We start from the raw sequence: 25,793 nt of genomic DNA on the forward strand, positions 1-25,793 counted from the left end.
ATTCCTATACAACCTCCAGAAATTCCTCCAAACCCTCCCCTCCCCCCCGCCCCACAACACGCACACACTCTGTGTGCACTGGGAGCCTGGCCTGACTGAGCCTCTTCATGGCCAGGAAGCTGACCCATTGGCCTCAGAGCTATAGGACTGAGGCTTTGACCATGGCTGTCAGCTGGCTCTCCCGCCTTCTGTAGAAAATACCCTCGCTCCCTACCTCAGAGGAGTCCCCAGTGTGGTAATGCCCCACATCTGCTGTCCGGACAGGACCCAAGTATGTTCTGACACAGTGCCTCTCAGACCTCAAGCCACCCAGCACCAGGGAAAATCAGTCTGACACAAAAACATATTGTCGGCCATCATCTCACTATGGTGATCCATTTCGCTGAGCCCCACCTCCAGGGTGGGGAGATTCTGGGCAATACCACTCTCCTCCTCTTAATCTCCACCTGGTACCATCTCACAGGATCATGAGACTGAGCAGGGGAACTGGGGTCTTGTAGGCAAAAAGGAAAACTTGGGCCTACGGTTGTTCATGTCTCTACTGTACTTCTCACAGCCTTAGAAAGAAGGCCACCTGTGCTCTGCTAGCCAAACAGGTGGCTTTAGGTCTAGGTAGGTTCAGGCTGGGAGCAAACAGCACATAGCCCTATAAACTCCCCCTGCAAATCCCACTAAACCTGACATTCAGTTTTGCTTGTGCTTGGGAGAAAAATCATACCTCAGCGCCTGCCCTCTCCATCCTCAGCCCTCTCAGAATGCCCAATTCACTAAGAGAGCTGGATCTTGTTCTCTCACCTGCCCTGCCAGCCAATCAGAAGGTTGCTTTGCAGGCCTGCTGTGTCCCTAGGAGGGCCAGGCATAATGCCTATCATCTGTACACACACCCACTCCATGTCATCCGCGCTTCTCCCAGGCCCTCATGGGGAAGCATTCATATACCCTTCCTTCCCTACTCAGAAAGAGATGTAGCTCAGTTCCGCTTTGCTAAGCCCTATTTGGCAATGTGTCTAAACACATGCAAACTTAATTAGTTCAGGAGGAGAGCCCAAGCGCTTGCAGTGACAGATAAAAGTATCAGGAAATGAGACAAGTCAGGACTGCCAGGGAGTTCTTACTCAAGCCCCTTTCCCCAGCAGGTTGCTAATCATAGCTCAGTGCTGGGACCCTCTGGCACACCCATGAGCAAGGGGCAAGGCTCTCATGGGCTTAGTGAAATGATAAGATGCCCCGCATGCTCAGAGGCTCCACCTCCGCATGCTTTCAAACATACCGAGTGCCCAAAGCAATACTTTGTAAGATTTTCTTATTTATTTTTTGAGAGAGAGGAAGGGAGTGTAAAAGGGGTGGGAAGAGAGAGAGAGAGAGAGAGAGAGAGAGAGAGAGATATGTGAGAGTGGAATATCAACCAGTTGCCTCCTGCAAGCCCCCTACTGGGGATCGAGCCCACAACCCTAGCATATGCCCTAACAGGGAATCAAACGGGCAACCTTCCGGTGCACGGGAAGATGCCGAACAAACTGAGCTGCACCAGCCAGGGCCTGGCAGTGGTTTTCTTAAAACAGATCTGAGGATTCATTCATTTGTAGCTCTGGAAGGAGGCTCTCAGTCCAAATTGTCCCCACCACACCTCCTGGCCAACCATGCCCCCACATCAAAATGAACGTAACAGTCCAGACCTCCACCGACCCCAGACCAGGTACCAGCAGCCAAAAAAAATCAGAGAATATCCCAAGGCTCTGCCACTCAGTGCAAACAAAGGAGAGGGTGTTAAGCAGGGGTGTGACACAATCTGCTGGAAAAGAAGCAAGACTGGAATGAAAAAAGACTAATTAGAAGACATTTAATAAGCCACAAAGAATATTGTGACCTTAACTAGGGCAGTGGAAATGGGGATGGAAAGAAGGTAATGACTCTGAGAAAGCTCTGGGAGGAAGACTCAATAGGATTTGGCAATTAATTGGTTATGGCCAGAGAAAGGAATCAAGGATGATTCTCAGGTTTCTGACAGAGCTACTGAGTCGCCATCTGAGGGAATGTTGGAGGTCTAGTGTTGAGAGAAAGATAAGCCTTGAGCTTTTAGGGGCCTGTGGACATGTAGGTGGGGACAGAGAATAGGAGCTGGATATGAAGGTTTGGAGTTCAGATGGCAGATGGAACAGTGTCTTTTCTCCAGTGGGATCTCTGCTGCCATGTCTGTTTCCATTTCTCAGTTGCAGAAAAGATGAGAAGACATCAGCATACAGAGGATACTTGAAGCTATGGCAAAAGGTGAGCTCACTCTGGTAAGTGTGAGTGTGCAGAATAAAAAGAAAAGACAGCCAGGACAGAGATCAAAGAAATACCAATATTTAAGAAACAAAATTTAGGAAAAAAGGAAAAAGCATCCATAAGACACTGGGAAGGAAAAGCCAGAGGAAAGGGGGACACAGAAAAGAAAAGATAAAGAGCATTTCAAGAAGGATGAAGTGGTCAACTCAGCTGAATGATGCCAAGAAGTCCCAACCTTTGTCTATATCCTACACTTCCCCCAACACACACACAGGACGTCACTGCCCCACAGTTCTCTCCCAGGTGTGTGGTTCCATCACTATGGGACTTCACTCCAGGTGACTGTAGCTCTTCAATAGTGTTGGCCACTTGACTGCAGCCCTGAGGGCATCCTCAATAGTCCCCTGAGTGCATGTCCCCCAAATAAAATTGAGCAATCTGAACAAGTATCTTTGATCTCCACTTCCTGAAACCTGAAGTGTTCCAGGTCCACAACTGCACAGGCACCATCAGAAAGGTGTAGTATGCACCCTCATGTGGAAGGCAGCCCAGCATTGACACTTTCAATTCCAGAGTTGAGGCTGAGCTAGATGAGGGTCCTTGCAGCAGGCTCTGAGCAGCCCTAGACTCTGCTCTACCAGAGTAGGGTCTGATTACCTGGATCCTCTTCAAAGGTCCTCTTCCCAGACTACTGAGGGCCAGGCTTTCCTTCGTGTCAGCTCTTCCCTACCCCCTCCATTCTCACCCTCAACCCTACCCTTCTCTCTTCCTGACCTGCCCCCCCTTCTCAGACTCACAGGCCACTGGGAAAGACTCTGGTCTAGCTTCTCGGCCACTCTGTGCTGTTCAGTTGGTGAATCCAGATCTTCAAGCTACAGGCTAAAATCTGAGTTCCACAACGGTGGCACCTCCCCACTCTGCATGGGTCCTACCCTCCCACCACATCAAAGATGGAATCCCTTTATAGAGACATTCCTGCCTAGGTAAGATGAGAAGAGAGAAAACTGGTGAAAGAACGTTAAACCCCATTAGGAGCTTCAGGTAGTGAAAGCAAGCTACCAGGGACCAATGCCAGAACAAGTGTTGTATCTTAAACGTGTTTAGAAAGAAAATTAAATCAGCACTTACTAAATTAACACCTGCCTAAGCAGGATCTGTGACTACAGCATCAAAGCCCACATAAACCTGAAGTATCAACTCATCCAGTTTTGACAAAAGATGGACACAAAATGATTTTGTCAGGATGGGAGATTTCTTTTCTCCGGTGGGATTTCTGCTGCCACTTCAGTTCCCATTTCTCAGTGCTTCACTAATCAGGCCCTTTCCAACAAAAGTGACGTGAAGCTGGTTGGGGGAAGCGGGGGCTGGGAGAGAGGGAGGACAGCAGTGAGGAGCCATGTCTCTGGGAAACCAGAGTGGGAAATGGAAATGTTTCCTGAATTCCTTAGAGTTAGTTAAATCTGAAAATGGATGTCAAAATAAGAAGTAAGCCACATACTAACAAGTTGTGGGTGTCAGTCTAACACCACCCTTGTCAGGCTCATCATCAGCCTTTACCAGGCGCATGAAAAGGTGAGGGCTCTGACGAGCCATCTGACGAGAGGTTCCAGGAACGCCGATAAGCTGTGCGCTGTCACGCAGCACTACTTAGGTTTCCTCTCTGGCTGTTTTTATTTTGTTACACATTTAATTAAGAGCCTTCCCAGCAGTTATGCGGAGTCCTGCTTGTAAAAGGCAGCACAGTGCTCTCCTCCCCCCAACCCCTGCCACCTGACATCTGCTTCCTCCTGCACACTCTTTCAGAGCTTCACTGGCTTTCCCAATCCAAACCCAAACCAGCGTCCCAAGTCTGCCCAACCCCTTTTTTCTTTTTGGATGTTATATGGTCTCAGAATTCAATTCTGCCTAGCTGTGAGTCTTTACCAATTTGAGCCTCAGTTTTTAATTTTGTTTTGTGTGTTCATTTCAGCTTTAAAGGGATACTACCTCCTAACCAGGGAAGATAGGAGGACCGAATGACATATGGTTATGTACTCATGAAAATGTGGTTCCCTTTCATATATGCTTAGATTGAACAACCCAATCCCCAAACTTGATCACACCCTGTTGATTACATGATTTCTTGTGAAGATATAGAGCAGCCTCCGGAGTCACCTAAATCTGCCAGGGCCCACCATGCCAAGGGCTGAACTGCTACTGCAGGCCAAAGTGGGCCAGACTCCAAGCCTAGGGGGCCCAGCCATATAGTCCCCAACTTCATGCCCAGGAACATTTTCATATGCACGTACAGGATGGGGCAAAAGTAGCTGTTCGTATTGTGAGAACATGAAACACAGAGTTTATTCTTGTATTATTTATTAATTACTGTATTATTTCCCACACGAACAGCTGTAAACCTACTTTTGCCCCACCCTGGGTATGTACATGCCACAAGATTCTGAAATGTGGGTTGTGTGACATGAACATGCTAAAGACCACTAGAAAACCACTAGAGGAGTGGGAGCCCCGGGAGGCTACCTGGAGGAACCAGGCCTCTGGACTGGACCACAGGAGCCTCAGAAGTCTGGGATTAGCCTGCACTCTGCCCGACCCCCAACAGCTTCTCCTGTGCTATGGAGCTCCACTAAGTCCTTCTCTGCTTCAAGTGCTCAAAGCTGCAGGACACCTTAAACAAGAACAACAGCCTTCCTCTTCCTTTCTCCATGGAGCCCGCCTCTGATTCATACCAGCCCAGCCTGTATAATTTCCCTGACTGATGAATGTCATCGGGGAGCACAAGATCCCCTGGCGCTCTGGGAGCTGTGTGTGCAAACCTGGAGGTGAGCAGCCAGTGTGTGTACATGAACTAAGGATGTGGGAGATGAGGTGTGTGGGTGTTTATGTGACCTGGGCTTGTTTTTCTTCCTCCTGTCTCACCTAGAGAGTTGGTATCCAATTGCAGGCCGGATACCCACCAAGCTGGGTGCATAACTTTGCCTCAATGACCAGTATCCAAAAGGCATAAAAAAGACCTTGGTGAGAAAATAATGCCTAATTTGGTAGGAAATATCACTCCAGAACCGCTACTCCCAACTCCCCACCAATACCCCATGCTATGCTCAAAAGCATAGGTGCATGCATGTGTATGCTCGTATATAAACACACACACACACACACACACACACACACACACAATGCTTGCTGCCACCATCAGTCACAAAGAACACAGAGTTATCGATTCTATCAATCCTCAGCAAACAATGCCCCTCCCACCTCCACCACACTTTAGTTCCCTGGGGGCTGTCTGAAGCCAGGTATCCATGAGGACAGACAAGACACAGAAGTGTCTGCCCAGCAAAGGAACCAGTTTTGTCTTCCAGGATCAGGAGACAAAGGAGAAAAAGCAATGGGACAAAGGAGAACAGAGGAGACTGGTGACTTGGGCAGCTTCCTAGAAGCAGCCCTCTCTCATTCTACACTTGGCTCTCAGTTGAATCATCAGGGCCTAGTATCCCAGATAAGGCAAAAAAAAAAAAAAAAAAAAAAAAAAAAGGATAACACAGTATAATGGTTAAGAGAAAGGGCCCTGGAGATAGGTTGCCTGGGTTTGAATCCTGGCCCTGTGTGTCTTGGGCAAGTTACTTAACCTCTTTGTTCTCTAATCTTCTCATTTATAAAAATAGAAATAGGAGTACCTATAGTTATAAAATGAGTTACTATTTCTAATGCACTTAGACTAATAATCACTATGCATCTGGTTAAAAAAGAAAAACCCTCTTTGCCCTGGCCTTTGTGTTCAGTCGTTAGAGCACTGGCCCGAAAACCAAAGGGTTCTGGGTTCAATTCCTGGTCAAGGGCACGCACGTACTTGGGTTGCAGGTTCAATCCCTGGCCCTGGTTGGGGTGCATGTGGGAGGCAACCAATCAATATATCTCTCTCACATCTATGTTTCTCTCTCATTCTCTCCCTTCCACTTTTCAAAAATCAATGGAAAAAATATCCTCAGGCGAGGATTAACAAAAATAAATACATACATACATACATACATACATACCCTCTTTTAACTTCTTCCTTCCAGGGCAATGACATGTAGCCCTGCAACTGAAGGGCTGTCCTAAGTAGTGACACCTGGAAAAAACAGCTGTCCCAGAAGCAGGCAGGACTCCCAGCCCTCTTCTTATCCTGGAAGCCCCCAAAATCCAGGAACTCTCTGGCCTAGATGGGCACTTATTTCTGTGAAAGGCAAGAACTGGTTCCACAGATCCCAAGCCCTGCCAGCAAAGTTGCCCCTCTCATACTCACATGATTTTTAAGTCCCAGTCTCCACAGGTGACAAAAATTGACTTGACGTTTGGATCTAAGAGGCCTTCCTTTGCCATCCACTCATCGACCCTCTGAAAAGTACACAAGAATAGATGAGATTTTTCTTTTTTCCCACCCCCCTGAGTACATGAAGAGCCACAACATTGAAACGCAGATAAGCTGCTTGTAATCAGAGCAGGAGAAAATTGTAATCTTATCCAACCATGGCTCTGCTCTGGGCTCTCAGCCTTGGCTGGGAACTATAGAGGCACTTGCAGGACAATCCCTATGGGAAGATCCCACAAGACGAAGTGTTGGGGGGAGGGGCAAGGGGGGTTTCTCCACACCCCTGTTACTTACCCTAGACAGGATAAGGACAGATCCCAGTAGGTCAATCCAAATACCTTTGGTCCTCAAAGGCAGAGTCTAGCATAGACATGGGCTGTCCTGGGCCATGAGAACAGGCTGGATCCCCAAGCAGGGACTCCAATCCACAGGTTCATTCATTCACTTATTCATTTGACCCTCCCACCAAATGTTTATTAACCAAACTTATGAATTTGGTTATTCCCCAAGTAAAGTGAAGTTAATTTCCACCATGACTCTAGCAGAAGACCCTTCGCTGGGTGGAAGCAAGCTCATTATCGGCCCCAAACTTGCTATCTCTCCTCTCCTCTCCTCATTGATGATTAAAATTCAGTAGATTCTTTTGAAGGCTGAGCACAATTCCTAGGTAGGGAAAGAAATTGCTCCTAAACACACTTTCGAGTCTAGTTCTCCCTTCATCCCTTTCATGGGTTTTATTATTTGCACTCACACTGGAAGTACAAATACTAAAATCTGTATATAATGACAGAATTATTATGAAGAATTCATGAAGCATCACCTATTTTTCAGACGATCCCAAGCATGGGGCAGCAGATCATACCACTGCTCCACTCACACAGGAGGATCATTTTTAAAGGCTTTATGGCACAGTAGTTAGAAATGCAGGATTGAAAGTCAGACACATATGGGTTCTAACCTTGGATCTTCAATATCCTGGCTGTGTCATTGATGGGAAGTCGTTTAAAAGTCATTTAACCCCTCTGAACTTCAGTTTCCTTCGTCTGTAAAATGAGGTAGGATGACTCCCCTTACAGATTGCTTTGAGAATTAAATGTAATAATGTATTTAAGTGCTTACTACAAAATAGACAGTAGGCTAAGAAGGGGAGAGAGGCAGATCATCATAATACAATGTAATAGATGCAATAATAAAGAAGTGACCAGACGCTACCGCACCAAAAGAAGGAAGTGGCTAACTCTACCATTTACAGAGAAAGGAGTCAGAAAGGTTTCAGAAAGAAGATAATTGAGCCTGGCCAGTGTGGCTTGGTGGTTAAGCATTGATCCATGTACCAAGAGGTCACCGGTTCGATTCCCAGTCAGGGCAAATGCCCGGGTTGTAGGCTCAATCCCCAGTAGGAGGCATGCAGGAGGCAGCCAATAGATGATGTTTCTCTCTCATTGATGTTTCTATCTCTCTATCCCTCTCCCTTCCTCTCTCTCTAAAAAAATCAATAAAAACATATTAAAAAAAGAGAAGATACTTGAATTAGGGGTTTGGTGGTTGGGTTTGCTTGACAGGGTGGAACAGAGAAAAGGATACTAAAGGCAGAGGCACATGCCCAATCATTGTGTATTTGAGAAGCAATTATCTGTTTAATGTCAGCCTTCCTCACCAGACTATAAGCACCATGAAGGCAGGGACTCTTATCTGTCTTATTCACTATGGTAATCTCTAACCCAGATATTTTCGAATTGAAATATGAGTAGGGAGTAATGTGACCACAGTCCACAGTGTATAGAAAGGAGGAACAGGAATTGAGGCTGACGCTAGGTTAGGACAGACCTCCTCCAGCTACCCAAGGTCTAAAGGAACCCAGACTGAGCCTACTTAGAACATCTACGTCAGATGGATAGATGGATGGGTTGATGGGTGGATTATGGATGGTAACTAGATGAGTGGATGGGTGGGGCATGAATGTGTGGATGGCTATGTGGATGGATGGATGGATGGGTTTACAGGAGCCTAGAAGTCCATCCATTGACCCTGTCTTGGGATGTGGGAATGACCACCACTCACTCCTATATCCTCTCTCTCCCTGCTGGCTCTAATGGCTCCAGGCTGGACAGGGGAGGTGGGAAGAGATGGCTAGGCCAAATGAGCTAAGTGAAGGAAAAAAAATAAAAAGAACAAATGAGGCAGGCAAACACCTAGCTAACTACCTGCTCAGGGCCTGGTTAAGACAAAAAGTTAGCTCCTTAGCTCTATAACAGGCAGAGCCTGGTCTGGTCTCCTTATCTTGACAGAGACTCCCTATTCAGGCTGAGCCAGAAATCTTCCCTCTTCCCCACAAAGTGTGCTGAAGTAGCAGAAAGAGCTTTCTGGGGGAGACTCAGAATCCTCTGAGCATTCCTCTCCAGGGCTGGCCTCATGAAGATACATCTCCCCCTCAACTGGCACCACTGACAGAAAAAAAATCTCTTAACCCCACCAACCCTGGTTTGGTGATGGCCCAGAACAAGCATCTTCCTCCCAAGACCCAAACCAAACAGAGACGTTCCAGGGACAAGCTGCCTGTGTTATATCCTCCCGCAGGAGCCAGGCCCTATCTGGGGATGCAGGCTGTGCCAGAGGGAAGGATAGGTCCCTTCTTTCTCCTTGACTCTGGGAGGCCCCTCAGTCATAAGAGTGAATCTTCTGTCAAAAAAAGAGGAACAAACCCTCGCTGGTTTGGCTCAGCGGACAGAGCGTCAGCCTGAGGACTGAAGGGTCCCGGGTTCGATTCCAGTCAAGGGCACATTCCTGGGTTGGAGCTCGAACTCCAGTAGGGGACGTGCAGAACGCAGCCAATCAATGATTCTCTCTCATCATTGATGTTTCTATCTCTCTCTCCCTCTCCCTTCCTCTCTGAAATCAATAAAAATATATTAAAAAAAAATGAGGGACAATAGGGTTGGGAGACACCTCAGAGCTCATCTTCTCCTAGCCTTCTGCAGGTACCCTAATCCTCTCCTTGCCCAGAACCTGACTGGTCACAGAGCCTGGGCTTGCACACTGTCAGGGACAAGAAGCACTCTGCCACTGGCTGAGCCAAAACCTGGCTCTCTGGCTCTGGTTCCATCCTGGGGAGCCCCAGGAAATTCAGTCTGCACTTCTCTCCCCTGTGGGACAGGCCCTCTTGGCTAAATAAACAGCTCTTCCTCCCTCTCCTGCCACCACCCTCTTACCTCTATGCTAACTACCTCCAATGCAGACGTGCCCTGCTCTTCCCCAGATAGTCTGCTTTCTCCTGTGCTTTGACAGGGGCTCAGCTTTGGGTGCTTTGGTCTTAAAGAGAAATAAAGCACCCAAGGAAATCTTCTCCCTGCTCCCTAGAGAAAAGGGAGTGGGTGTGGGACCTGGGAGAGGGACCGTCTCCCTCTCTGAAAACCCCCAGGCAGAGGGGGCTGGGAAACAAGCTGAGGCAGAGCACTGCCCTTCCTCCTTCTCTTAGGCTGGAGCATAAGAAGCTGCATCCTAACCTTTACCAGCTCCCCGAGGAGAACATCCTAGAAGTGTGGTCTCTGCCAAGGGTTCTAAAGCCTTTAATTTGATTTTCCTCACACAGGCAATTGTTGTAATTATTCTGATTAGGAATCATTACCCAGTACAGCCTCTGCACCCGACAGGCACAGTGCGTCCAGCAGCAAGCTGCAGTGGGGCAGGCGGGCCCAGCCGCACCTCCTGGAGGAGCCGACAGCAAACAAAAGCCATCGATGGGGAGTTCTGGGGGAGTTAATGAAGTGCTCACATGCCACAAGAAGCCAACACTAAAGCTAAACAAAAACACCTCCAGTCCCCGGGGCCAGTCCCACAGCGCCACAGCTCAGCTCCCCTCCCCAACCTGCCCAGCGCAGGCTGGCCAGCACTGCCCAGCACTGGAAGGGGTGGGGGCTCTCTGCCAGCCTCCTGGCAGCACTCGGACATCTTGTCAGTAACCCTGACGGGAACAGCTGGAGATGACAGATCAATGGTTCAATACCCTCAACAGCATGTCACTGATGTGACAGCAAATGTTATTCTAATCAAGCCATAATCATAGTCAAATTACACAGCTACATTCTCAGGAGGGGAGGGAGAGAAAGGCAGCAGGAAGGGATCAGAGGTCAGGAATTAAAGGTCATTCAACCTACCTCCAGCACTTGCTGCAGGCTGGGCTGACCATCCACCATGGCTTGGATAATCCCGGTGAGCTGAAAGGAAAGATAAAGAGCCAATGAATGGAAAACTCGAAGCTGGAGTTTCTGTTTTTCCTTTCCTTTCTGTTTTTATCCTTCTACTATAAAGAACTCTGACCTGCACTGCTTAGGCTGGGAACCTGACAGAAGCCTTGGGAATCAAGTCCTAGGACACACTGTAAACTTCCCAACGACATCCTGCCCTGAAATAGATACACATCTACCCTCTGATCACAGGGTATGTCTCATACCTGTTTCAGCTTTCATTTGTAAGAAAAAAAAAAAAAGATTTTACATGTCTTTTGTGTTCCATAGGCTCAATAACTCCCCACAAATTTCAGTCTAAAGTAAATCACCTCCAAGCTTCACAGAAGCTCCGGTCGGACTTAGGGAATAACCACATAGGACAGGCACACTTGGTTTCAAGTCCACCCCTTCTCTGGGCCTCGATGTCCAGCATTTCCCCATCTAACACCAGTGAAGGGCCAGAGAGTCCCACAAGCTCCACCCTTCACCCTGTATGCCTGGAGCCTCAATACCAACTAGCCGAGCAGGAAACAGGCACCTTTAACTGATGGGGAAACTCAGGCAAAAAGGCCTAAGGTACAAACCTGGTCTAGAGAATTTCTGACTCACAGGCCTATGCTCCACCCAGGGCAGGCTTAGGTTAAACAAGCTTGTTGCTTTGTTTTGTTGTGTTTTGTTTTGTAGTGAAAAAATCCCTCAAGCACAGACTAGAACATATCGCCTCAAGGATCTGAGGCAGGAGGTCCCCATCCACAGAACAGGACTCAGCTGGAGATCACCATGCCCACTGTGCCCCTGGCTACTTCCAGAGACAGTAGCATCGAAGGTTTGCTTGGAAACTTATTTTTTTAAGTGTTGGGGGTGCAGATTAAACTCCAATTAAACTATAATTACATTTAATGAATACCAAATACCCAACTCACAGGAACCGCTGGCACTAAGAGGGAAGGTTATTTTCTCATAGTGACTTACATGGAATGGTAATACACACCTTTCAGGGAAGAAATTTTCATTTTAAGAACGCTGAGTTCCTCTAGGTGGGTTTCTGTAGTTCATCAAGTCATTATTAGGTGGTATTTTAAGGAAGTGTAAGGACACAGCCACTCTATTTTATATTCCAGAAACTGTTTTTATATTAATCTGTATTTTAATTGGGTAACAGCTGCTGCCTACAGACTTCCCATGGTCTAAAAGGAAAATAAATTAGAAAGATTAACTACACTGTTGTTTCAAAAGGCTTTAACCCACAGCATGCCCACCCGGCTGGCACCTCCACACCCTTTCCTTGCTTGGGAGACCAGAGAATTGCCCAGCAGAGGGAGGGCTGAGCCAAGGAGAAGAACAGATGGTCTACTGAGGGCTGGGGGCAGGGAGGAGACGAGCCAGGGTCAGCAGCTTTAATCCTGGAGTGCTAAGGCTCCTCTGATTTAGTCAACAACTGTTCATGGAGAGCCTACACCATGCTGGGCCCCATTCTAGGAACTAGGGAGTCAGCAGTAAAGAAAAACATGAAAACCTTCATTGGATCTGTGTTCTTTTTGGCAGCTCTTTCCTATGCCCAGCCCCGCTACCACCCAGAGCATTTACACCTTCCAGAGCCACACACTGAGCAGGCAGTTGCCATGTTGTGCCTCAGCATGCAGGGGCCAGAGTCCAGAGTAGACTTGTTACCAACTCCAGCTCCATATCCAGATGACTGACTACCACCCATGTACCCACACTGCCCTTTCTGGCCCAGCTTCTCTTCTGCTTAGTTCTCCCAGGGCCGAGCTATATCTCCAAGCTTGGAGCTCTGGGTCAGGACTATCCTGGAAGAGGGCCCACATCCATTCTTATTTCTTGGAAAGCTCCAGGGTCTGTGGGCCAGTCTCATATCTGGTCTGAGTTTCTGGGACAAGGGAGGGCTACTCCTTCTCTTGGCTGCCATCAAGGGTCACTCAGATGAGCTCAATGCCAAAGGCTTCCAGACACACAGGAAACCAATGGCACCCTTGCCAAGAACCCTCCCTCCTTGGAGATGGAACTTAGGTCAGCATCTGTATACCCCAGAAGCACCTGCTCTGGGCCCTAGGGAAATCCCTGGCTTGGGAGAGAAAAATCACTCGACCAAAAAGGAAAACCAGGGGTGCTGCTCTGTGGGAGCTTCACTACAGACGAGGCCTCCTCTTTCCACCGTGGAGGTGGGGGTGGGGGCGCTAGGGTCCTGGAGCTTTCTCAAACTCCTCTGCAGTGGTCAGTAATCCTAGAATTACCAGCTTGGGAGGAACCCAGTGAGCTCAGCTCCCTCTCTCTCCATGCTACCCATGCCACACTGGTGGTCCAACAAGACACAGCTTACAGCTGACTTCCTAAAGGGCTTGACTCAACCCCCAGAGACACAGAGGCTTGAGCTCTTGGTTCAACTAGAGGCAGTCTTCCAGGGGGAGGCCTCATTCCCCTGTATTATCAATTCCTCCAAGGATGGACTGCTATCTTTTCAGCTCTGCCAAGGCACTGGCTGAAGAGGGAGTGAAATTAAGAAAGTTAGTCCCTCTACCTGATACTGACAACCAGTAAGACACCTGTAAGACTTATACCACAAGCTATGACAGAGAGAGACAAGAGACAATTTAATAAAATAACTACTGGGAATTTCTACCTTAGGCATAACTTAAATCTTTCATGCTACAGTTTAAGCTCATTTCCACTTGGGTTAATATATATTTGTAAAAAGCTTTCACATCCTCACCATGAAAGGTACTAGAGCAAAGCCAAGTATTATTAGGCTGAGAACCAGAGCTCACAGGCTAAACAGAGCTCAGAGACCTTAACCACTTAAAGCAGGAGAGGTGAGAGGAAGAATTAATGTGTGTTCTGTGGCTCCTTTCACTGAGGGATTACAGATTAACTCCCGCTTCTCCAGACTCGGAAACCACAAGGCGAGGGGCTTTTGACCCTGACTGATAACATGGCTGGTTACTGAGATCCCCTACCCACACAAGGGCTTTGTCCAGGAATGAGCTGGCTTCATCACAAACACTAGCAACTACAGGAAGCAGCCCAAGACACTTGGTGCCAATAGTATGTCAGCATCCAGCACTTTCTCCTTTCACAGTTTATCTCCAACACAATCGTATTCTGACACCAAGACAGTTTGTTGATTACATAAGCACTTGTCTCTGGTGTGCAATCTGATAATCAGACCCACTCTTTCTCCTCAGACAAAAAGACCAATAAATCTCACCCTTTATAAGTACAGGTGAAAGACAAAGCCCTTTACTGGCATTTAGCAAAATGGGTATTTTTCTAGTTTTTTTTTTTTTCCACAACAATGACAATGACAAAAAAGACTGCCCATGTCAGGGACTGTGTGGCAGTCCAGCTGCTGGAGACAGAGATCTGATGAGCTGGAGCAGATTCTAGAGGTGGTAGGGATAGGGCTTGGGAAGGAATGAAACACATCCCATCCTATCCCTGTCAGAACCATGTCTCCAGGCTATCAACTGAAAGTAAGAAAGGACCTCAAGAAGGCCAGTAACATGTTCATTACACAGAGCAGTAAGAGTGTCTGTATGCGGGCTACAGACTCACCCAAAGCAGAATCCCTCTGCCTCCTGCTAGCACTGAGCCTATCTCCTTCCCCCCAGCACAAGCATGTGCTCATGTGTGTACTCATGTGTCATTTGTGTGTACACACACACACACGCCAGAGTTCTTAAGAACTTGTGCAAGAGAGAAAATTCTACCAGAGGAGCTGCTTAGGCACAACCAGGAGCTCTGGGATTGTTCCTCACACTTACTAATGAAAGGGTCCCTCTAGCTCAGTGGTTCTCAACCTTCTGGCCCTTTAAATACAGTTCCTCATGTTGTGACCCAACCATAAAATTATTTTCGTTGCTACTTCATAACTGTAATGTTGCTACTGTTATGAATCGTAATGTAAATATCTGATATGCAGGATGGTCTTAGGCGACCCCTGTGAAAGGGTCGTTCGACCGCCAAAGGGGTCGCGACCCACAGGTTGAGAACTGCTGCTAGCTGGAAAGGCAATTACTGCCAGGTTGGATGAGGTCTGAGAACAATGGCCCCCATCCTGTGCCCATGCCTCTCTCTGCATAGCAGTTCCATATGGTATGGAGACAGGGCAATATTTAGATCATCCAAGGTTTTCCAAAGACTTTACTTCTCAAAAGAGCAAGTCAGCAGTACAGTTACTCTAGGAGAGGCAAGGTGTGGTCGAATAACTCCTTGACAATATTAATCCATTTAAGGAACATGTATTAAGTGTTTGCTTGGTACCGGGCCCTAATGATGGGACAAAGATGGATCAGATCTAGTTTCTGCTCACTGAGTTTAGTGGGGAGACAAGATAAATAATTACAGTATAATGGAAATGATCAGTGTTATGTTGGGGTGAACACAACCCAGCCTTCCCAGCCTTCCCAGAGAAGGTGACCCTGAGCAGAGTCTTAGGGGACAAGCAGGGTTGGGGGAGGAGAGAAGGAGCATCACCCAGGCAAAGGACCATCACGTGCAGAGGTAGATTGTGAGAAGGTGACATTTGGATGAGGGAAGTGAAGGGAAGATGAAGCAGGGAGATATGAGGCTGGACAGAAAGGCAGCGACCTGGTCAGGGAGAGTTTTGAGCTCTGGAAGCCTGCCACACTTTCATACTCACAACAAGGATCTCCCAACACCACCATGCCTACTACCATCCAAATTATGTATGTATGTCCTTGAGTGAAACTTTCTAGAAATTTTCATCATAGTCCAACAATCCCTCCCCACTCAAAAAAAAAAAAAAAAAAAAAAAGCAGAGCCCTACTCTAAAAAAAACACCCTTTTCCCAATACTATAAAGCATCTACTCTTGCCCAGGCCGAGCTCCAGCAGTGCTCTGCTCCATCCCTAAACAGGCAGCAACTTTGACAAATCTGGGCCTCCTTGTCTATGCCAAGCAGCCTAGCCGGAGCTGGATCCCCCAAGGGGAAGTTACACAGAGAGGAGGAAGAGAAGGACAGAGGATACTACACTTTCAGGCCCATGGAGGGCTCAGTAACTAGCTAGTTTAAGAAAAGTTTTCCCTTCTCCTCCTGTAAGGAAGGGGATTTTCATCACCATCATTAAAATGTTGATTTTTCAAAAGGGGCAAAAAAGACAATTGGTACCCCCTGGTGGCATAGGTTATTCCCAGGGAAAGGGGGGGGGGGAAACAGTAGACCCCAAAAAGGAGAAAGAACCTCAATATCATTAGCTGTAACAACAAAAGACTTGAGAGACTAGACACCTTGGCAGGCGGATGCCTGTAACAAAAGGCCCACCTGAGTCAGGCAGCAAACACTGGCATCAAGCCCAGGAATGACCCTCCGAACCCCGTATCTGGGCCCTCCCACCGTGGCAGGCAGGTCCTTCCCCAGCTTCCTACAACCAAGATTGTTTTGGGGTTTCTCAAGACCTTCTTTCCTCCTGTTTCATTCATATGTAAAAGTAGGCCTCTAACTGAAGGCACAGTCTTAATGTATCCCAGCCCCAAATTCTGAAAGGATTCTGGAAAAACTCATGTTCCCCCATCACCTCTGTTACTACATATTCTTGACCATTCTTGTGATTTCACCACAGCCTGTGGCCACCACAGAGTATAACATAACACATCACAGGGGAAAGCAGGCACAGAAGGCTCTCCGTACAGTCATGAGTCAGAACTCTTCAGGGTGCCTCTCTGCCAATAGTTCATTTGAGCCTCCAGCAAGCATATTTAAGATCTCAGTTTCCCAGACTGGAAAACGGGGATGATGCTGACCTGCTGACAAGGTGGCTGAGTTCAGGACCAGCCTAGGACAAGGATAGGGACAGTTGAGCCTTGGCCAGGCTGTGCTCATACCCCCACTGGATTGCCCTTCTCTTTCCTCGGTGATAGAGCGTGCTTCCTACCTACAAACTCAACTGATGTTTCATTTCACATAGGGCTATTTTCCTCAGGATAGAGAAACATCGTCAGAAAGCTAAGAAACCCTGAACCGCTCCTTCTAAGAAGCTGAAATCTTCACCTCTTGTCAATGGATCCTAAGGGAAATGAAACTGAAAAGAAATCTGAGCCCCAGAAGCACCATCCTGCTCCTTGACTCCAACTGCCCCCTCACCAGGAAGGGTAGGGATTACAAGAAAGGGAAAATGTTGGTGAAACTGGGACAGATTGTGCCACTGTTCTCCCTGGGTCTCCAATGACCAGAGTGGCCCAAATGGAGTGGCAGACTTTGTAAAGAGCCAACTGCTGGGTCCAATGTGCACCGGCCTAAGCTGCTGATAAGACCTAACTTTCCCTAATGAGCCTATACACCAATGGTCCAAAAGCTCCTGCCCCAGTGGCCGTTGCTGCCACCTGCAGGGCCCTTACCTCTGTGCAGAAGGGAGTAAGCTGTGGATGGATTACGGGCTGGACATACATGTGAAAAGTAGACTCAATCTCCATGGTCCGGCCATTTAGCTTCAGGATGGGGAACTCGATGATTTCCTGGAATGGCAAATACACAGAAGAAGAAGTGTTTGTTTGTTTTTTAAATCAACCATTTCAAATAATAACGCAGAGTTAAGAATGAGAGAGTGTTTTGAACTCAGTACCTCCTGCTAGGCCAAACCCAAGACTGAGTGAGATGATGCTAACTCAGTCAAGTCCTAACCCTCCCACTGTGAACATGCTCAGGTTTCAGGGACTGGACACATGCCCCATCCCCTTTGTCTCTGGAAAGGAGAAGGTAGACACTAGTACAATCTGCCCCAGTTTCCCAAGTGGTTCTCTAGCAAGTGGTTCACTGGACCCCCTAAAAGGGGGCCCTTACTTCCCCTGACCCAGGTCCCTGCCCTGGAAGGGGCCTGACTGTCCAGCTATAAAGACAATCAGCCATCAGACCGATGCACAGTCTCCTGTATATGAAGTTTAAACAGAGCTGAGGAGTTTCATTAGTTTTTATAAAAAACAATAACAACAAAACATAATAAATAAAGCCAAAGGGGATAGTAAAGAGGCGAAAACTGAGTAAGAGTAATAAGAGCTAGTGCCTCCCACCTTTCTTTCAGGCAGCAAGCCCTCCCCCTAGGCAGCTCCCCCACCCCAAATCGCTTAACCAGCCCTTCCCAGTCCACTGGAACGTAATGGAAGAGAAGGAGGAGTGACAATTTGTTTGGTGTCTCTAAGATTAATTTGTCTCCGTTATTTAATAGAGATGCACAGCACCAAGGTCCTGGTGTGCAAACAGGCTTGCAGAACGCTGGCTGTGCAGCAAGCCTCATACATCGCTCCTGGGAAGGGAGGAAAGCACCAGAGGGGGGAGAGGGCAGGAGAGAGCACACACGCACCAGAGAGAAGAGGGAAAGCAAGCAGAGAGAATAAAAAAAATTATTGCTTTTTAATATTCAAAAACAGTTTGCAAAATTTAATCAAAGCAGAGGAAAAGCTAACATTTTTACCACTTTGACATTTTTATTAGCGCTTTCATAAATTTTTAAAACATGAATGGAATTAGTTTACAACACAAAAAAACTGCCCTGAAAACATCTGGAAGAGACAAATAGGAAATAATAAAAAAATAAATAAAAGCAAAATCCTCCGAGTAAAATTAGCATGTGGAAAAGGCCTCCACTGCAGAGAGAGAGAGAGAGAGAGAGAGAGCGCGCGAGCAAGCGCACACACGCGAGCGCTCTGCCCACCCAGTGGTCCCAGCAGTCAGTTCCAGGAGCATCCCTATCCCAAGTCCCCCATTCTGGAGAGAACCTTTCCAGTATCACTAAAATCAAGGCAAATTGGTTCTGTCCAGGGAGAGCCTGGAGAAGCAACAGTGAACAGTTAATACCTGACTACACTCAGGAAACAAGCACATGGAAAGACAGGAGAAATGGCCGATCGCCTTGATATCCCAGGGTAGCCAGATATCCCAGGGTAGCCAGATATCCTTCCTCCAGCCCCCTAAACATACTGAGGGGACAAGCAGGGTTGGGGGAGGAGAGAGGGAGCATCACCCAGGCAAAGGACCATCACGTGCAGAGGTGATTTTTAAAGCACCCATTTTTATCCAACACATTACAGCAAGACTGAAGACCAAATCAAGCCAGTCAGATTTCACGTTGGAGAAACTAAAAAGTTCTGGTTGACTGGTCTCCCTGGGGTGATCCCCAAAGATGGGAAAATTGACAGAAGCCCCTCAAAATAGGAAGGAAGAGGCTGCAAGGCTGAAGCCAAGGGGGGGGTGGGCGCGGGCAGAGAGGAGGCCCAGGCTGCTGCTTAGACTGGGTGATGCTTCTCCTCTCAACATGTTCTCCATTTCCCTGGGCCTCTCATTCTCCACAATGCACTACAAAACTGGCCAGGTGGAAGAGTGTAGTGCTTAAAAAACAAAGTTGAGGCACACACACACAACATACATATTGGTCCCTCTGAAAAATCAGATATCCCAAACCTCCAAGAGCTAACTCTAAGGTGGGACGCATCTGAGTCAGGCTCATCCGACTCCTCCATTTCTAATGTATCTTTCATCTCCCAGTAAGCAGAAAAATACTTCCCCAAGAGAAAGAGCTCCATAGCCTGGTTGAGTTTGGCTGCCCTGGTGTCTCAGGAAACAAATACAGCCAGCTCCTCACTAACAATGTTAGCTGGACCCACAATGAAATTTAACCTGTGACACAACTGTACTTTTCATTTAAACTTTCATTTTGAGAGAAGCAGTATTTGGAGACCTGCAGTTTGTCCTGCTAATAAAGACAAGTGTTGGGACCTTTAAAGATGTCATTCATCTCTGGCTTTTATTAAATTCAATTTTCTTAAGCCCGTGATACATTATGAAATTAGGGGTTGACATTCCTCTGGAAACAAAAATATATATCAAACACAAATAGGAAAAAACCCTCTATTACCAAGAATTTATGGCTTAAAGTTTATCTCTTTTCGTTTTTTTACAAGCACGTGGTTTGTTTTAGATATCTGAAATGTTATTATGGATCTAAATTTCATTAGTATTTTTTATAAAACAGTAAGCTCTTGCTCTGACCAGCACCGAGTCAATATTCCTAGTAGATTCTCTGAAAACTTGGCCTGCGGATTTTCCCACTGCAGTTCTTTCTTCAAACTTTCCTGCTGCTGGCTTCTTGGGGAAATAGAGCCAACTGAAGTGCTCACACTTATTATCACCCTCCTAGAGAGGAGGAAAAAGTAGCCTCAGCTCCATGAAAAAAGAGGGGTAACTCACAGAGGTTACCTCAAAGTTTTAGGTTGATCACATTAATTTCAAGAGCTTATGAAGAAGTGCTTAAGTGCCAGCTTCTAGGGGCAGTAGTTTTGAAGTTATTTGAAACTTATTCCTGCCCCTTCTTTCCTCTCACTCAATTTCATCATTCCTTTATAATGATGAAAAATGATGAAAGGGGTTTTTTTGGTGTTTTTTAAGGAGTAGTTGAGTGTCTTCTGCTTGTGTAAAGGTAGTGCCAGGAAGGAAAGAACCAGTTTGCACTTACCAGTCCTCTTTCCTTCCCCTATTAATAGTTTCACAATTCCTTACATTTGTATGTCATTTGCATTAAACTAAACTGCCTGAACATCTACTGGGTGCAAGACACTGTACAGGTGTTGGAGCAGGATTTAGAATTAAGATGTAGCCCTAGCTGGTTTGGCTCAGTGGATAAAGCGTTGGCCTGCGGACTGAAGGGTCCTAGGTTCAATTCCAGTCAAGGGCACATGCCTGGATTGCGGGCTTGATCCTCAGAGGGGGGCGTGCAGGAGGCAGCCAATCAATGATTCTCTCTCATCATTGATGTTTCTATCTCTCTCTCCCTCTCCTTTCCTCTCTGAAATCAATAAAAAATATATTAAAAAAAAAAAAGATGTAGTCTCCGCTTTGGAGAAGTCCACAGACTAATGAGCAGAAAAGATACGTGAACAAATAATGAACAATGCACTAAGATAAGTATCTTAGAGGAGGAACATACCGAGTGTTAGACTTTTCAGTTGACAGTGTGCTTTCAAATATATTTTCTTATTTTACCCTTATTAATTCTGGAAGATAGGTCATATCATCATCATCATGAGGTCATACACCAATACTATTAAACACCTACTATTTACCAGGCAGGGGCTAGGTATGGACACAGATAAATACAGTGAGATGTGGCTCCTCTCTATGAGGTGCTCAGAGTCTGGGCATCCTTGGAGATGTGCGGAAAATGAAATCATTTCATTCCTTCCATCTATTGTTTACTATGTGGCAGACACTCTGCTAAATGTTAACAGGAATGATCTCACTGAATCCCCCTAACAACTCATGAGGTGGGAATCATTATTATCCCTATTTTACAAATAAACTAAGGCCCAAAAAGAAGCTGTCACTTGCTCAAGTTATACTGCTAGTTGGGGACAGAGCTGGGACTCCAAATGGGGAAAATGAGACTTAAAGAGAGTAGGAATAACAGCTTTCAAAATTTGAAGGGCCAAGAAAGATCTGATTCTTTTAGTCTGAAAGGTTGTCTTTGGGGAGCTCAGTCTACTTTCTCCAAGGGATCAAGGAGCCTCCTGGCCACAGTGAAGAGGGGAAGTTGAGAGTGAGAAGTGAGGGCTGCACTGGCTCTCAAGTTACCCGAGCAATAAATGTGGACTATCCAGGCAGAAAGTCCTAGTGGACTGCTACCAAAGAGCCTCCACTATGGCTGCGATGACACAGATGATGATATGCTCCAAGCTCGGGGACGCAGGAACCATGAGCCTTCAGTTTGCATCTCTAGCACCCAGCTCCATTCTAGCATGCAGACTTCACTCTCAAATTTGTTTGTTTGTTGTTCTTGTGGTTTTTGTTCTTGTTGTTGTTTGTTTGTTTTAATCCTCACCTGAGGATATTTTTCCATTGATTTTTAGGGAGAGTAGAAGAGAGAGAGAGAAAGACAGAGACAAATAATGATGTGAAACACATTGATTGGTTGGCTCTTGCACACGCCCTGATCAAGGACCGGGCTGGGGAGAAGCCTGCAACCAAAGTACTTGCCCTTGACTGGAATCAAACCCAGGACCCTTCGGTCTGCAGGCCGACACTCTATCCACTGAGCCAAACCGGCTCGGGCCACTCTCTCAACTTTTGATGAGTAAACATATGAAGGAGCTGACAAATGGCAAGACAGAAGCCAAGCACATGGCTCTAACAGAAAACACTGCTTTGACCAAGTTCTCCGTAGGACCAGAGAGGTGATCTACCTAAGGTGACAAAGATGGAAGCCAGAAGTCAAACCCCAACATGGAATGAATGCTCCAAAGCACTTTCTACCTGATCCCCTGCCTCTCATCTTTAAGCGGTTTCTTATCCTCCCTCAACTGCTAAAAACTGCCAATGTCCCAGCTTTCTGTTTGTCCAGACCAAGGGTTTCCTGGAACACAGGACTTTCAGGGCTAAAATTGGGACAGTTGGTCACTCTACACCATCTAGAAGTTGCCTGCACCACTAGGTTATCAGAAAGTAGAGCACCATAAACCCAAAAAGCTGATGGTGGATGGGAACTGGCCACAATTGACAATTAAGGACAAAAGCCTTAGAACGTGAGATTTTCAAAGTATCCATGGTTCTAAACCAATTATATCCGCTGTCTCCCTCAATAAAATGACAGCTGCAAATCTATTTCTTAAGGGGAGGGAAGACAGAGAGATAAAAAGAAAGCACCAAGTAAATATTCTCTCACCTTTTTAAGTGAGCAGAGGTTTAAGCTGGAGCAAAGGTTCTATGTAGCTGCTTTCTAACTGCTCAACTAAGAACCTCAGATAAACTTGATAAGCTGAGGACAAAACTGCAACAGCATTTCAAATGAAATTTCACACCCACATCTGTAGGCTACAAGAAATAAATGTGTAGGTTGCTCACAGGGTATTCAAACTCCCTTAAACTAAAGTGTCTGCAGTGATAAGATTATAGTTAAATTTAGACTAACAACAAAAGGATTTTAAGCAGGAGGGACTTAAGTTAGACTGTTGGAATCTCTCGACAATGGGACTGAGGGTTTAATAGTACAGTGTTCTTACAGACTTTAATCCAAAATACAGAGTCTCTTTTGCCTGAGCTGATGATTCTATGGTCCTGTCTGAAATAAGGGAATGAGCAGATAATTTTTCATGGTTTCCCCCTCTCAACCTAGGAACTGCATTCCCTCACTTTACAGACAGTAACAACTAATCTATCCCTTCCCTCCATCTTCTGAAGAAAATTCCAAAAAGTGTATGCCCCTCCACAGAAAGGTTTGATAAAATCCAAAAGTAGCATCACACCACAAGGTAGAAAAAGTAGTACTTGCCAAAAACATGGGTTGTATCCAAATACTTGGTTTTGGGATCAAAGTCCCATGCAAAGGCAGGTCCTTTCTCCAAGGGATCAAGGAGCCTCCTGGCCACAGTGAAGAGGGGAAGTTGAGAGTGAGAAGTGAGGGCTGCACTGGGCAATGAATGGGGCATGGTTTGCTTAACAGTTTCTTCTTCGGGGGGAAAAAAAGACATTTTATGCACAAGGAGCTTATTTCTTAAACAAACACTCGTGGTTTTGATTTACACCACAGCCTGCTCCTAAATAATTTATGGCGGGTTAAATTTATTGCCGAGCCCTGGCTGGCTGCAAATTCGAATTGCCAAATAATTAGATTTTAGGGCAAAGCTTATAAATTACCCGTCGATTTGTCCGGACTTGTTTGTCAGTTGCTTTGTGCTTCGGGTCATCTTTGGCATTTGGCTGTTTGGGTTTTAATTGCTGATTTACACTTTGACAGATGAGAGCTGATGCTCGAAGTTTCAGGACAAGGAAGGGTAAAGAAATCGGAGCTTTAAAAGGCTGATTTTTCACCTACATGTCCCTCTTTACCCATCCCCATAGACTCCAAAGCATTTAAATGTAGAAAAGAGGCTGAAAATGAATACCGCTATTTTTTGTTGGGAGTGGAACACAGTGAATGATAATTTACTTTCCTGAAATCTGAATTAAAAAACATATATATAATTCCAATAAGTGAAGGAAACCAAAAGTCCAAGGGTATGCATGCCCGTGTCTACCTCTACGTGCACATGACTCTGGATCAGCCTCAGTTTAGGCATTTTTAGATATTCAATTGTAATAACTTCAAATATTAGTGGCTTCTATGAAGCCAACCCTTCAGGGCAGTAAACAACAAAATAATTTATTTCAAGCTACCTGTATACCCACAGTTTGTCATGGAATTAATTTAAACAAATTTCACGTTTTGTGCAGGAGAGGTCCCCGGAGGCAGCACTAAGGGAGGGCATGGAAGTGGAAGGATGCCAAATCCAACTTACCATCCCATTGGAGAAAAAAACAAACAAAAACCTTCCTGGTAGTGTCTGACTCTGTCCACTATGTTGATAGAGGGCCTGCAGGCTCTTCTCTGTTCCCCAGAGAAGCAGGGCCTGCCTCCCAGCCACCTGCTGTACTCCAATAGCTTACTATGAGGCCATGAGTCAGAATAATACTAGTAGTAATTCTACTAATAAGAGCTGACACATATAGCTGTTACATGCCAGGCACAGATTGGTACTATTGTTAACCCCATTTTGCAAATAAGGCAAGTGAGGCATAAAGAGTAAAAATGACTTGCCCAAGGCAAGCCATATTACTAGTAGGTGGTGGATACTAGGCTCAAATTCAGAGAGTCCAATTCTGGAGTCCATGCTCTGAACCACTATGCTATATAGCTTCTCATTTGAACAGAGTCTACCCAGCTCCCCTCACTTTGGAGGTCCAGATTCCACATTCTGGGACCTGGGCATATGCAGCCAAAGCCTGTTCTGTTAATCACCTGACAAGGTGGGGAAAAGTCATGCAACATGCTTGAGACCACAAGATGAATCGGAGGCTTAGTTAGACAAAGACCATTTTTCCAATCAATGCAAATACAGTAAGATCCACTAGCTGCGGGGGAAGGGGTGGGGGAGAGTAACAGGCGATCAAGACAGGACCAGGTCCATTCAAGCAGACAGAGGGTTCTGATCGTGCAACTTGGATAAGAACCCAGAGAGGTTGGCTGGGCTTCAGGAGGCCCTGCTCAGGAACCCCATCCATAGCTCCAGGGGCAGCTGGTCTTGTCGCAGAAGACTGCTTTCCCATGAGGTGCTTCATAGATTCCCTCTTCTCGGTCCACACCTGACAGCCAGATGCCAGGACAGGGAAATGGCCAAGCTAGCATGACAGATTTTTAAAATCACTGGCTAGTAAGCAAGCAATACACAGACTGACATCCTGTCCACAATGTATTGAACACTTTTCTCACACACTGGCTCGTTTGATCCCACATCTCTGTAAGGCAGGCAGGAATGATTACCTTATTCTATAGAGGAGAAAGCTAAGGCAGTCGGTGGTTCTCAACACATGCTCCCTCACAGGCAGCATCCCATCAACTGAGAACTTAATAAAAATGCAAGTTCCTGACCTCTACCCCAGACTTTCTGAATCAGGAGCCCTGAGGGTGGGGCCAGCAATCTGTGTTTTAATAAGCCTGGAGGTGATTCTGATGCTAGCCAAAGTTTGTGCAATATCCTGAAGCACCAAGCTGGGCACTCCTCACCAACATCCACAACCATCACATTCCACACCATCATCATGAACTTCCTTTAAGGCTTGCCCCAGCATTGTTTCTCTAGTCATGTGAAAGTAGACCTTATCAAAATGGCATATTTCATCCCATTCATCAGTCTCTGACTCCTCCATCCTCAACTAACTACCAGTCCCTTTCAGTTCATCAATTAGCTTTTCATTCAAATGCTGCTTGCTAGTGGTGGGGGGGAAAACCTGTGAACAATGCAGATAGTCCCTGGATTCCATTTCCAACACCATGATCTCAAGCCATGATTCTGTTTGCATCACACTTTTGGAGAGCAAGATTCCAAGTTTTCTAGCCAGTTATCATCCTATTATGTAATCACTAGAGGCCCGGTGCATGAAATTCGTGCGGGGGGGG

The 25,793-nt window shown here is 46.4% G+C and overlaps 1 protein-coding gene across 13 annotated transcripts in view; it reads right to left on the bottom strand.

Annotated features, from left to right (window-relative positions):
* Positions 1 to 25,793, bottom strand: part of ERI3 (ERI1 exoribonuclease family member 3) — a 132,823-nt gene that overhangs the window by 82,913 nt on the left and 24,117 nt on the right. For 12 of the 13 annotated variants that reach the window (XM_014540043.1, XM_014540042.1, XM_014540041.1 and 9 more), the window contains 3 exons: positions 17,215 to 17,331; positions 10,771 to 10,830; positions 6,551 to 6,642 (listed from right to left, as the gene is read on the bottom strand). In XM_014540043.1, the coding sequence (XP_014395529.1) occupies positions 6,551 to 6,642; positions 10,771 to 10,830; positions 17,215 to 17,289 (227 nt within the window). In that variant the 5' untranslated portion in view covers positions 17,290 to 17,331. Of the gene's footprint in view, positions 1 to 6,550; positions 6,643 to 7,574; positions 7,660 to 10,770; positions 10,831 to 17,214; positions 17,332 to 25,793 lie in introns of all 13 variants that reach the window. The other variant, XR_001362196.1, reaches the window with a different exon arrangement.

This window comes from Myotis brandtii, unplaced genomic scaffold (genome assembly GCF_000412655.1).
Source record: "Myotis brandtii unplaced genomic scaffold, ASM41265v1 scaffold235, whole genome shotgun sequence".
Lineage (NCBI taxonomy): Eukaryota > Metazoa > Chordata > Mammalia > Chiroptera > Vespertilionidae > Myotis > Myotis brandtii.